At 43.6% G+C, this 14,701-nt stretch overlaps 2 protein-coding genes across 2 annotated transcripts in view; both read left to right on the top strand.

The window, feature by feature from the left end:
- Positions 1-6,984: 6,984 nt before the first annotated feature.
- On the top strand, positions 6,985-7,920 carry LOC308131747 (olfactory receptor 51E1-like; the record flags this gene model as incomplete). The annotated part of the gene is made up of 1 exon (XM_080498580.1): positions 6,985-7,920. The coding sequence occupies one exon, from the start codon at positions 6,985-6,987 to the stop codon at positions 7,918-7,920; it is 936 nt and encodes a 311-aa protein (XP_080354706.1).
- Positions 7,921-14,545: 6,625 nt separating this feature from the next.
- The window catches only part of LOC308131746 (olfactory receptor 10AG1-like), a gene marked incomplete at both ends in the record, with an annotated part of 1,914 nt that continues 1,758 nt past the window's right edge, over positions 14,546-14,701 (top strand). The window contains one exon of the mRNA XM_080498579.1: positions 14,546-14,701. This exon is cut by the window's right edge and continues 26 nt beyond it. Within this exon, the coding sequence (XP_080354705.1) occupies positions 14,546-14,701 (156 nt within the window).

Here is a 14,701-nt window from a genome sequence, read left to right as displayed (position 1 = left end):
ATAATACTTGTTCTTTCTTTTATTCAATAACAAACGAATGTAACAAAGTATAAATGTAGCTCTTTTGTTATTGCTTCATGAGCTCGTGTCAAATCACGATGCTGATCAGACAGCAGGATTGTACATGAAGTCCTGGGCCGGCATGTTTACACCTGGTCTGTGGTTGTGATTCCAGTTGGATCTGAAATGCCTTTGAAAACTGCTTATAGTCAAGAACTGAACATTCACTTCACGGGCTTCAAAAGCTCTGGTTGATTTTCCTGCAGTTAGCGTGCCAATTGCCGCCGCCCTCAAAACCTTTGACATCAGTGGCACTGTGCTGAGTGATAGAACTGCACGTTTTAGAGGGGCCTTTCATTTTGGCCAGCCTAAGGTGTGTCCTATTCCTGTGCCCGAGTCCTGCTGTAATCCACATCTTGATCTCCCTCACCTTTGCGGTGGATGGATTATCTCGGCAAAGGAGGAGTGGTCACATTTACACACATTTGTGGACAATAATTGAGAAAAATTTGAGTTTTGTGGACGTAGAAAGTGTCAGATCGTTGAGTCCGGCTCATGAAAAATGGGAACAAAAACAAAAGTGTTTATATGTTTGTTCAGTGAAATATTTTTTGCAGAATAAGAAACATTTTATTGTCATTATGTATATGCTTCCATACACAGTGAAATTGCAGGTGTTTTATGTCTATTTCTTCTCGGCAAAAAGAATGAGACAGAAAATAAACATTTAAGAAAGTGTAAACACATAGAACTCAGATAAAATATATACATTCAAAGTTTACATTGACAGTGCAGAGTCTAGGCTGTACGAATCAGCAGAAAGTTACCTGTAGTTCCTTTTAAAAGGAATTACTCAATTAAGAAAAAAAGTTTCACCTTGATGCTAAAATAAGTTCAATAATAATTTCTTTGTAATGCCAGTACTTTGTGAGATAAATGGTTTTTGCAGCACATGTTTCTGTATTCTCAATATTTCTATTCTGTAAGATGTATTTCCAGTATATCTTGTTTTCATTGTGCGAGTGTCTCCTTGTGCTTTCATTTTTACTTTGCGTGAAACTGAGAAATAAAAGCTAGATCCTTATTGAATCACAACAGGTTTTATGGTTGTACATAAAAAGTGAGTGTATTTGTAGAAAAACACTGGGATGAACAGACAAACTCAGCAGCAGGACCAGAGTTTGCTCAGTGATGCAAACCAAGGAACCAGCAGCCTCCTCCAGCCTGGACAACAAACCGACTCCTTCTTCATTCACACTAAGGAAATGTTTTTACTACAGGGCAATAGATAGTTAAACTCGTAGACGAGGCACAGAATGTTTCAGGACGATGTGTGGATTCGATTGCTTGTGATTGAGTTCTACTGGTGATGATATTCGGAGTAATTAGTCAACCTGTGAACCAACGTTAGCTCTGCTGCACACCGACACAGGGTCTGCACACTAATCTTTGATTTACCAACCAGTTAAAGGTATAGTAGAGGATTTTCTTCTTCCGGGTGGATCATCAAAATAACTGGTCCTCCCAATTGTCAATCATTCTGGTGATATATGACGTAAGCCCGTCGTACGTGCTCGTCCCTGCGCGCAGCTCACTCCACACGGTTCTCATAATGCCGCTGGCCGACCCGACGCATTATTCTCGGACATTTTTACACAGTTTCACCCCCTCTGGTGCAAATCTTCTTGTAAAGTGAGCTTATGTGAGCGATGCCGACTTGTGACTTGTAAACAGAGCGTGCACGAGGAGAACTGGGCTCGTGCACGTCTCTCGCACGCGTTTTAGTAGGCGTTCCGTCTCGGGAGCAGGTACAGCATTGCGCATGCGCATTTTTTTTCAAAAGGTGGAGAGGGCGGTTCTTTCCTAAAATTCCTGAAAATCCTCCTGTATACCTTTAACTCGCAATACAGCTCAAATCAAACGTCATACATGTAACGGTTCAGTTATACGATGTTCCCGGCAGCCCCGTTTCAGGCCACCGTGGACAAAACAGGATGGACGTGAGACAATGCAGGGGAATGGGGTGGGCAAACACAACAGGTTGTGATTGCTGTGACAAACCTTTTGACAGTTTAAAAATCTGGCACCGCGCTAAGTTTCTCATTTGCAGATGAGAAACTTAGCCTGTAGCAAAACGGGATGAACGTAGTTGGCCATAATAGAACTTTGGTCCATAGTGGGACAGGAAGCTAAACGGGAATTGACGTTTAGTGCGCGTTCCATCACGGTCGTTTCACGGTTACTTCACATTTTATCACGTTGTGCTGCGCTTCATCACGGTTCTCGCAGCAAGCTCCGGTGTATAGTCGCTGCTTCATCACAGTCAATCGCAGCTTGACCCGGCGTGTGACAGTTGGTGGACCTGACTCGTTGCGTTCTACTCCGGTCTGCCACATCTGGGTAGATTCATTCCAGTCCGAACAATCAACCACAGAACAGCTTCTACAAGCTCTGACACCACAAAAGTAATCCAGAGGTATGGAACCCAGCAAAAGTCTCAGGATACAATAACCTTCCCTTTCGGAGGCCCTTTGGGGCAGAAACGTGCTTCACAATGGGCCCAGCGTCCACATTTCCCCGCAGAACGCCTTGACAGAACGTGGAAAACGTTCCACACCTTCCTCAGAATTCCCCCAAATCCCAGGGCGCCCTACGGTTCAGGGCTGCCGGGGCCAGAGTGTAACCCTACCGTAACTGAACACCTTCTGACGGCTCCACATGTTTTACAAAGCAAACTGCCTTCATGTAAACTCATTTAGAAATTGGCTTTCAACAGTTCCACTCAGGAAGCAGATGAAGAAGATGGATGTTATCCTCCCATGTTCTCCAGACCACACGATCAAGAGAACGTCGGCACGGTGTCGCTCTCTCCCAGGTACAACACACCTGATTGCAATGAGGGGCTCATTATTCAGCTTTTTCACAACCTTAGTGATGACATCATCATTAGATTCAGGAATGCTGAAGCAGGGAGAGAACTAAACAGGACACCCTAGAATACTTTCTCCTTTCTCCTTTCCTATCCACTTTTCCTTAACCCCAGAAGTGGCCATGATAAGGAGTGCTTGAATTCTCAATAAGCTGTGGAAAGGAGGCTCAGTGCTTCCTTTAGAACCTCTTTTAGCCGAGGAAACACAGATGCTTCCTTTACCAAAGAAGACCAGATCATGCTGCCCCATAATTCCTGGCGGCGACAACATTTATCTGCTCATCGGAGCGTTCAGGGAAACTCATGATGACTCAATGCAGATCATGTTAAGTTACCAATGCAATAATATGCCTTGAAAAACGTTTGATAATCTAAAACCCAGATGCCAACTATTAATGTTGTGCAGATGTTGTAAAAGTGAACACAGTAAAGTAAACTTTGTGTGCAGCCTATTTTCAGTTTGATTGGTTATTTATTCACCTGGCAGCTGTTTCAATTTAGTTCATCGTAGCCTGGCAGGCTTTTTTCTCTTTTTCTGATTTTCATTCAACCCTTGTGCTATTTGAGATTCTATCAGTTGTTAGAGGCACAGGGGAAAGTCATATAAAAGTGCTTGTTGTTTTCAGACATTTGTAGTTTTTTTCACCATGGCTGATGTCACCACCGTCAGATTATTATGACGTCACCTAGTGGGGGTGTGGTCTGACGTTTAAAACAACACGATCGCCTTTCCCTAACTCCTTTAGGAAGCCTCCTAATGCCTTTCCTATACCCCGTGGCATCATCCGTGGTGTTAAGGAAAAGTAGATAGGAAAGGAGAAAGGAAGCACTATTTGAACGTAGCCCCAGCCTTCTCTGTTTGCTGCTATTTTGAAATGTAGTTTCCTGTGATCTGTAAGTTTGATTTGTGGTTTCCATCACATGTCTCACACACTCACACACCATATACACTCCAAGCTGTATATAGTCAGTTCGAATCTGTGTGTTTTGTTGTGTTTTGTTTGCTTAATTTCTTCAAAAATAAATGTGGAATTTAGAATGAGGATCAGATTGTTGGAATGACAAGGAAAACAGACGAACTGGCATCAAGATACAAAAGTGAAGCCCAACAGAAACCGCTATCACCAGGTGAAGATAATGACACGCTCAGGCAGAACTGAAACACATCAGGGCAGGGAGCAGCAATCAGGCATGAGAACAGGAAGTCAAGGAGCCTGAGAGTTTATTTACACATTAACAATTTCAACTGAAAATGCAAAACATTTGCATTTTTGGTGTCTGGTCACATGACTGTGGTGGTCAGAGGCACTTTAAACGCAACTTTCCAATAACGCTTGGGCTGCGTCGCTGTGCCGACAGGCAGAAACACTGGTAATCTAGTGTGGAGTTCCCCAAGGTTCAATTTTAGGTCCAACACGTTTTAATCTTTATATGTTGCCGCTTGGGGACGTCGTCAGGAGACTCAATTCAACTCAACTCAACTCAACTTTATTTATAAAGCGCTTTAAGCAGCTGTAGCTGAGACAAAGTGCTGTACATTGAAATAAAAATACAAGAGGCAAAATAAAAACATTAAAACAATAAAAACAATAAAAAAAAGTTAAAGCAATAAAAACAATCAGATGGTAAAACAATAAACAAAACATAAAAAGTTAAAACAATAAAAAAAAAAAAAACACGAAGGCACTAAAACCAGAGCAGTCTCACGCTGAGATAAAAGCCAAAGAATAAAAATGGGTTTTAAGACGAGTTTTAAAAGACATGGCATCAGCTTTCACAGCTATGCTGATGATACACAGCTGTACATTGCCGTGTCTCCTGATAACACAGGGGCATTAGATGCCCTTTTTAACATTATTTTAGATTCAAAGTCATGGATGGCAGAGAACTTCCTCCAGCTCAACAAGGACCAAACTGAGGTTTTAGTTATTGGTCCTGAAGGCCAGAGAGAGAGGCTTTCACCATCACTGCAGGACTGGAAAACCTCGGAGTGTGTTAAAAACCTGGGCATTCCTTTTGACTCTGAGCTGGATTTTATTCTCCATATGAAGAACATAACAAAAACAGGATTTTGTCACTTGAAGAATATAACCAGGGTCTGTCCATTTCTCTCTCTGGCCAGCAGGAGGTGCTGATGCATGCTTTTATCTCCAGTGGCTCAGATTATTGTAATGCCCCAAAAAACTACCAGCAGCCTTCAGCTGCTCCAGAATTCTGCAGCACGAGTGACGAAGACCAGAAGACGGGACGTTGCATCTGTTTTAGAATCACTGCATTGGCTCCCTGTGTGTTTCAGGGTTGATTTTAAGATTTTCGTATTAGTTTTTAAATGTCTGCATGGTCTTGGGCCTTCTTATCTTTCTGACCTGCTTTTACCATATGAGCCCTCGTGGCCCCTGAGGTCCTCTGGCTCTGGCCTGTTAAGGGTTCCTAGTGTCAGGACCAGGACCTATGGTGAGGCCAGGTTCTGTCACTATGGTCCACGTTGGTGGACCAGCCTGCCGGAGGGCCTCTGGTCCGCAGAGACTGTTGGTGTTTTTAACACCAGGCTCAAAACCCACTTTTTTAATTTAGCATTTAATTAGTTGACTATTTTACTTACTTGTTATTCTTTTTTCTAATGTAGTTAATGTTTTAGCTTAATCATTTATTTTGAGTAGAGTAGAGAGCTTTATTCCCCCCCAGGGGGAAACACAAACTTACAACAGCTTAAGGTAAAAGGTGCAGAACTTATAAAATTAAGAAATTGAAATATGTAAACATATGTAAATATCCAACAAGAATACAAAAGTGCACAAAAAATAGAATATGTAAAAAGAAAAAGAAAAAAGAAAACAATCCAGTAAAAAAGAAAAAGATCCTCTAAAATAGAGTAAATTGCCAGGATTGCTATACACACAGTGTAGAGAGGTAAAAGAGTAATTAATTAAAGCATTTAATTTATGAATTAATTTCATCAGCTCTTCTTCATTTATTTTTATGAGTTGATAACTCTTGCTTTTTTCTTATCTTTTATTTTCATGTATTGATCCATATCATTGGCTCCTATTTATTTTTACTCCAGCGTCTCCTCACGGGGGCCCTCTTCATCAGGAGTTGAGTCTGGTCTACCTGTGGGGGGCGCCGTCATGGGGACCATTGTGTCCTCGGCGGTGGAGCTCAGCACTGACCGTGGTGGGGGCTCCTGACCGGCTGGGTGGGGGTCCCAGTGGCGGAGCCCCCCATAGCTGTAGGCTGTGGCTCCTCTCGGTGTGGTGGTGTTCCTCTCTGAATCATCAGGGCCCGACATTCTTACACCATTCTTATATCAGTTTATATATTCTGTTACAGGCTGTGTGTGTGTGTGTGTGTGTGTGTGTGTGTGTGTGTGTGTGTGTGTGTGTGTGTGTGTGTGTGTGTGTGTGTGTGTGTGTGTGTGTGTGTGTGTGGTTTCACTCCAAAAACAAGCATCAACCACGAGTTGCCTACCATGAAAACCACATAATCTTAGTATTTCTGCTGTTTCTGTGTAAGCTGAAACAATTTCCAAAAGGTTGCTGTGTAAATGTGAAACTTTCTGAAACGGAAACACACAAAAAAATATTTTCACTTGAAACTTTGTGCTAACGGGGCCTGAAACTAGAGACAAATCATTTCTTTCTGCTCCACTGCCAGTTCAATTCCCGTTACTCTGGATCCGGGAAGCTTTCGGACGATTTGAATCCAATACCTAAAAAATCATGAAACTATCAACTTCTTTGTTCATGTGCGGTGTGTGGTGCAGTGATTGCATGGAGGAGGAGCATAAGAAAAAAAAAAAAAAGTTTGTGGGTGGAGATAATGTGATGAAGGTCCACAGAGTTTGATAAAGATGTTGTTGCTGTGAGAAGCATGGAGAACTTAAGACCATAAATATAACAAATCCAACCATTCTCTGCCTTGATAACGCAATATGAACAACTATTGTGGTACGACTGAGGAGTCACTTGTACATCAGGTCATTTGAGGTAAACTTCTCGTCACACTTTTCTCATTGCACACCGACATCCCGACTGATTCTTTCTGAGTGTCTTGACATGGATGACAAACTGAATGTGACGTATTTAACCATCGGCGGGTATATAGAAGTGAACAAATACAGATTTCTGTATTTCTTTCTCATATTGGCACTTTATATACTAATAATCCTCAGTAATTCCATCATTGTGTACCTGATCTGGAGGCATGAAAACCTGCATGAGCCCATGTATGTTTTCATCGCAGCCCTTTCGGTGAACTCACTGCTGTACAGTACGGCCATCCTCCCAAAGTTTCTCATTGACTTTCTGTCTGACAAACGGATCATCTCTTATCAAGCTTGCCTTTTTCAGTATTTCCTATTCTACACACTTGGTGGTGCGGAGTTCTTGCTGCTGGCAGCCATGGCTTATGACAGATACGTGTCGATATGTAAACCTCTGTTGTATCCGACGATCATGACAAAGAGAACTGTGACCATTCTGCTTTTTCTGGCTTGGTTTCTGTCGGGCTCTCAGGTCGCAGTGTCAGTTGTAATCAGCAGTAACCAAAAACTCTGTCAGTTCACCTTGAAAACTATTTTCTGCAACAATTCAGTCTTTAAGCTTCACTGCAAGACATCGAGGGTGAACTCAATATATGGCATCATTGTGTTGACAAATATTCTCGCACTCCCTGTGCTCTTCATATTTTTCACGTACGCAAAGATCCTGCTCATAACCTACAGAAGCAGTAAAGACCTCAGGAAAAAGGCTGCAGAGACGTGTTTACCTCATGTGCTGGTTTTAGTAAGCTTCTCTGTTTTGTGCGTGTACAATATCATAACAGCTCGAGTGGATCTCAATTTTCCAAAAGTTGTGCATTTGATCATGTCTTTACAAGTAGTCTTGTACAATCCTCTTTTAAATCCCATCATATATGGCGCAAAAATGAAAGAAATTAATCGACACCTCAGGAAGTTGTTCTGCCATGTGAAGGAAAGTCAGTACAATTAAATCATGTTTTGTTTGCAGATATTTATTATGAGCCATTTGGATAATTGACAACTTTCAACTGATATACTTAGTAATCACTTATTGGCTGCATTTGCTTATTCCATGATGAGTTCTCTCAAATAATCTGTAATTGTCGTCATGAAAATATCATATGTGTGGATTAAAGGTACAAAATGATCATAAACCTTGGTGATACAGAATGAATAAGTATTTGAGCCTGTGACAAGTAACATTTAACACTGGAGTCACTTTCCACCATGACCAGTATTTTACCTGAGTGAAACAACTCTTCACTGCACTTTAGTGACACAATAGGCCTTTTTTCCCCTCCGACTGGCCACAAAGCAAATATCTTCCACAAGACCACCCAGGACTCGCTCAACTCAAGAGTTTACATGTTTTCTCTCGGTACAAGAATCGGCTTTGGCTACAACCTCGACGCATTGGAAGAGACAAACTGTCCCTCACGCCGAGAAAGTGACCCGGAGTCCTAAAGCTCACTTCCTGTCACACAGAGAACTCAGTTCAAAGTCCGTCTGCGGAGCCACTAATACATATTTGATAATGTGTGGTCGTCCGAGGTTGGCCAAACAAAACATGGTCTTTGTGCCGGGTCCCAAAACAGCTTTGCTTTCAATTAAGAAAATGAATCATTCACATTTACTTTAATCCTTGTTCCTGTTCTGCTTTAATCTCTGTCTTGGCACAAGCTCATTTATTTCATGCTTCATGACAATGTCACGTTGAAGTAAAATGAAGCACTTTAAATTAGCTTGTGGCTGAACTGTGTTATGTAAATTATGCTGCTGCGCCTTGAATAAAATGTAATCATCAAATCTCTTTTTCCACACTGTGCTTTTTTTACACAATGTGTCATTCAAAATCCAATTAAACCAACTGCCAAGAGTTTACAGTGTTTGTAGTGATGAATGTTGTAATAAAGACATTGACTATGTTTGTAAAAAATGTTGTAAAAGAAAAGAGGAGACTTTGTGAGCCTTCCTGGCTCATAAATGAAACTAGATTCAACTGTTCAAGGTATACATGTCCTGCAGAGATGGCAGAAGTACCCAGACTCTTTACTGGAGTAGAAGAAAAATACCGATGTAAAACAAACGACTTGAGTAACAGTAAAAAGTACTGATCCAAATATCTACTCACGTGAAAGTAAAAAGTACAGGCTCTGAAATGTACTCAAAAGTACTTTTAAAAGGAAAAAGTATTTATATTGCACTGCTGCAAAGCTATTAAACAGGATACTTTATGTGGAATCTACTTTAGCAATGTTATTATTTGAACACACTGCCTAGTATCCTCATGTACCTCACTGTGTCGTCCTTTAGGCAGTTGTATTGTAAGTTAACACGTCACACTTGTGAACATTGAACATTGGACCAGGACTAGCTTCTAAACTACGGTGTCACAAAGCTTGCTCATAGGCCCAACTCTTAATCAACCTTTCTATTAGCAGTTTTTATAAAGACACATCAGGCAGCAATTGTTTCTCACTGTCCAGTTGTTGTGTTGTTGTGAGTGACACACTCAGGGACGACACATGGAAATAACTGAGCGTGTCTCGCCAATTAATTTGATAAAAAAATGAAAAAGAAGCTAATTTGTACACTGTGCATTCAGTGAAACTCGATGAAAAACTTCACAGTTGAGACATAGTTCTTGTTCTCCTCTGAACAGTCACTCACTATGTTTACACCGACACAACACACACTCCACCCCCTCTCCACCCCTCTGCACTGCATCCCTCCATCCCTCTGTGTGAGTCGAATGTGAAGGCATGTAAACAAAACAGTATAACAAAACCTTTTGTTGAGCTTCAAGAGAAACAGGTTGTCAAAGTTCCAACTCTTTATCTAAAAATGTTAATAACACATCAGGCATCGTTTGTTTAACATTGTACAGGAGTGTTATTGTGACGACACACCAGGGACTGCAGATGGAAATAACTGAGCTTCTCTAGCTGCTATCTGCTGCAATAAACACTGCAATGTCCCCTGACTAATACATTACATATGGAAAAATCAGTGAAGCTCATTATATATAATAACTCATAACTCATTATATGTTTATACCTACACAACACACACACCTCCACCCCTCTCCACCTCTACACTGCATCACTCCATCCCTCGAGTGAGTGTAATGTGAAGGCACAACAAACTAGACAAATCTAACAAAAGCTTTCGTTGAGCTTCCTCGTCCTCCTCCTCCTCCTCTTCCTCATCCTCATCCTCCTCCTCCTGCTCCTCCTCCTCCTGTTCCTCCTCCTCCTCCTCCTCCACCTCGTCCTCCACCTCGTCCTTGTCCTCGTCCTCCTCCTCCTCCTCCTCCTCCTCCTGCTCCTCCTCCTCCTGTTCCTCCTCCTCCTCCACCTCGTCCTCCACCTCGTCCTTGTCCTCGTCCTCCTCCTCCTCCTCCTCCTCCTCCTCCTCTTCCTCGTCCTCCTCCTCTTCCTCATCCTCATCCTCCACCTCGTCCTCGTCCTCGTCCTCCACCTCGTCCTCCTCCTCGTCCTCCACCTCGTCCTCGTCCTCCTCCTCGTCCTCCTCGTCCTCCTCCACCTCGTCCTCCACCTCGTCCTCGTCCTTGTCCTCGTCCTCGTCCTCCTCCTCCTCCTCCTCCACCTCGTCCTCCTCCTCCTCCTCCTCCTCCTCCTCCTCCTCCTCCTCCTCCTCCTCCTCCTCCTCTTCCTCCTCCCCCTCCTCCTCCCCCTCCCCCTCCTCCTCCTCCTCCTCCTCCTCTTCCTCCTCTTCCTCGTCCTCCTCTCGTCCTCCTCCTCCTCCACCTCGTCCTCCACCTCATCCTCGTCCTCCTCCTCGTCCTCCTCGTCCTCCTCCACCTCGTCCTCCACCTCGTCCTCGTCCTTGTCCTCGTCCTCCTCCTCCTCCTCCTCCTCCTCCACCTCGTCCTCCTCCTCCTCCTCCTCCTCCTCCTCCTCCTCTTCCTCCTCCCCCTCCTCCTCCCCCTCCCCCTCCTCCTCCTCCTCCTCCTCCTCTTCCTCCTCTTCCTCGTCCTCCTCCTCTTCCTCATCCTCATCCTCCACCTCGTCCTCGTCCTCCTCCTCCTCCTCCTCCTCTTCCTCCTCCTCCCCTCCCCCTCCTCCTCCTCCTGCTCCTCCTCCTCGTCCTCCTCCTCCTCCTCCTCCTCCTCCTCCTCCTACGACAGAGTCACTTGACTGCTCCTTGGGGGGTTTCATGTCGCCGAGGCCTCTGGGGGACACAAAGCCAAGTGAAGAAACAGAATGAGCACACAAGAGAAGGGGACGGACAGAGAAAGGAGGGACTGAGAGCAAGGGAGGGTGAGGAAACGAGGGAGTATGGATGGAGGTGTGGAGGAGGAGGTAGGGAAGGGTTGTAGGGCTAAGAGTGATATTTAACAGGTGCAACAGTCGGTTAGGATCCACTTTGTTTGAATGTACATGTGGATGTGAGGCCAGTGAGTCTTAGGGTGTTCAGCACATTAAACATAGTTTAATCTCACAATACAATAAATAAAGTGATGCAGCACATTCCACTTTTAGGGATGCCTTCATCAGTCGTCCAGCGTGTCCTGAACTTGGGGACAAGTATATATAATGGTGATAAGTATATAATAATATCAATCGAATAACTTTAAATAATCTAAAACCCAGATCCCTACGATAAATGTTATGTTGATGTTGTAAAACAAACGCAGTAAAGCAAACTTTTTGTGCAGTCTATTTCCAGTTTGATTGGTTATTTATTCACCCGGTAGCTATTTGACTACTTCCTCGTACCTGGCAGCCTCTTTTCCTGATTTACAATCAACCTTGTGCTATTTGAGATTACCTCAGCGGTTAGAGCCACAGGGCAAAGTGATAGAAAAGTGCTTTTTGTTGTCCACTTTCAGACATTTGTAGATTTGTTCACCACGGCTGATGTCACTAATCTTCACCGCTGTTGCATTATATGACGTCACCTCGTGGAAGTGCGGTTCAACGTGATCGCCTTCCCCTCCTCCGACTCCGTTAGGAAGCCTCCTAACACCTTTCACCTAACACCGTGATGTCATCCACGGGGTTCAGGAAAAGTGAACAGGAAAGGAGAAAGGAGGGACTTTTCAGAAGCACCCACTGTTACCGTGCATGCACACCACCGCCGAAGTATTAGTACTAGTAAATAGTTCTGCACATGCTCAGTAGATGGACAGTCAGAACAATGATTCTTCCGTTGTGTCATGACCCCCAGTCCATGTTCTCCTGGTAGTTTTATTTTGATAGTCACCGTAATAACAATCCACCTTTGTCGTCTGTCCACCAGGATGTCCATGTTCTACCATTGTTAATGTTGATAAGGTGAGGTATTCTGTTTGTGTGGGAGTGGTTTCATTACAACAACAAACAGCACCCACTAGTGGCTCAACCTGAAGGCTTCATTGTTTTCAAAAAAAGTTTCAAAATGCGCTGCGTTTTCACCTGCAATGTTGTGTAAATGGGGCCTTGATGTCAATCCCTCCAGCTCCTCACTAAGTGCAGACTCCCTCCACAACATGCTGGGCACCATTGAAAAAACGCTGGTTAGGGAGTCAAGTTTTAGGTCCGGATCCACATTCGCCCCAAGATTTGTAATGATGATGTGGCAGAGATTCACATCAGGTGCTTCATCTCCTCTCTGCCCATAAAGGAGGAGCCGCCCAGAGACCGACGTGACAGACGGAGTACTGCAGAGTATTGCAGGACTTCACCCGGCTGCTCGTGATCAACAGCTCATGGAGGCTCTCCTGCTGCCAAAAGGGGAGGCAGGGATGCCTCCACAGAGAAAGGCGGGGCCTCGAGGGGCCGTCGAGGCACCGGAAGCGCCTGGTTCATGGCGTGGAGGCGGTGGCCGAGTCCACGAGGGCGTAAGAGACAGACCAGGCCAGGTGGGCAAAGACGGCCCTGATCGATAGGGCGGCAGCTATGGAGGTGTGGAGAGGAAGAGCAGGTCTGGTGACCACAGCTTGCCCCATCCCCTCCCCCAGGAGAACCCTGTAGCCAGCCTCCTTAGTGGGTGCTGCCTCCCAATGGCACACCCCACTCCCAGAAATAATGGTGACTGGTGATGACTGGTTTACACAGACACAACAGACGTGTAATAATTATTTTTTTAAATATCAAAAAGGTGCATTTGCTGAATTTTTGAGACTGAGATTGATTAACAATCACCCAAACTTCAAACCTTCGTAGATTTTAAAACATAAACATTGCTCTGCCTTCTGGCTGTGACCGCAGGTTCCTTTGTCGGTGCAGAACGTTTTGTCGACATTGTGGAGTTTGTCAGGAACAAAACTTGCAAACATGCAGAACTTCAGAGTCTCACTGCTGTCGATCAGACATTGATGTATATTTGGCAAGTCGAACGCATTCGCGTACATGAGACACGGTACAGAGATTGATTGACAAGGGTCTACAGTCCCTTAGCCAATCAGGACACAGAATACAATGTACAGGTTCTCCCTTAGCCAATCAAGGCACAGAAAACTGCGGTTCATACGCCTTAAAAAAAAAAAAGCAAAAAAAAAAAGCTAAATTGCACCAAACAAGTCAGTGAAACAGCGAGGCCGCGAGGTGAACCTCGTTCCAGTGAGGGACGACTGTACTGGTATTTATTTACCCAGAGATGTAGTTAATCTGATGGTTTGGAAAAAAGTAGTCATATGAGAGTATGAGCTAACTGATTAACGTGTTACCAGTATCACTGATAACCACCACACTGTATTCTCACATGATCTCTCTTCGCTGTTACATAAATGATTATATCAACATATCGTCCAAAATATCTTTCACATGAATTCTTTCAAATTGTTGATGTATTTCATTGAAGTTTATCAAAAACACATTGTAATCAGTAAGACTTTGTTCACTTGATCCTGGTATTTTATATTAAAGTGACGATAACGTCGTTTACTCCATATTTCTGCACACAGTGACTTTGCATGTTCTACCTGTGCACACATTGGTTCTTTTCAGCTACTCCAGTTTCCTCCCACAGTCCAAAAACTTGCACATGTTTAATTTTGAGAACAGTGGAGCAGTAATAAAGCGCTGAATGAAAGTTCAGATGAATTATGTCATCTGTTTTGAATTTGACAAAGTTTGTGTTGTGCTGATGGAGATTTAACGAGATCCTGAGAGGGAATCGAAACCTTATAAAACACTTTTTCTCTGTGTTGTCTGAACTTTAGACGATCAAGCGCAACAGAGATTTCACGAGACAAGTATGGAAATCTCAAACACAGAACATTCTTAGAAGATACAATGGTTCTTTTTTACTATTTACTGTATTTTCTGCACTATGAAGGGCATCTGAATTTAAGCCAAACGGCTACATTTTAAAAGAATAAATAGAAAAAACACACACCATTGAAACCGTTAAAACTCCATCGGTGATAAAAGTTAACGCTAGTGTCTTAAAACTAATGTGAAGGATGTCAACCTTTGATCGTGCAGATAGATGGCACAGTTACATTAAGCTTTATTTTTCCTTTTACACATTTCTTATTTCTTGTACGATGTTGCAAATGTCATTTCTTTGTTTTCAGAATCCGCTGGACAGGTTAGTTTTAGTGTAATGTGGAGGCAGACCTTGGCTCACAGCTGAAGGCAGCAGACATGATCATCCTGTCAGAGTCTACCAAGCAGTTAATCATTCTGGAACTCACGGCCGTCTGGGAGGAACGTATAGAAGGGGTCAATGAGAGGCAGTACACCAAGTACCAGGAGATCATGGACGAGATCAGGAGGCTGAAAACGTGCAGTGAACCTCTG

Source organism: Blennius ocellaris (genome assembly GCF_963422515.1).
Source record: "Blennius ocellaris genome assembly, chromosome: 6".
Classification (NCBI taxonomy): domain Eukaryota; kingdom Metazoa; phylum Chordata; class Actinopteri; order Blenniiformes; family Blenniidae; genus Blennius; species Blennius ocellaris.
This window is presented reverse-complemented; position numbering and strand designations above follow the sequence as displayed.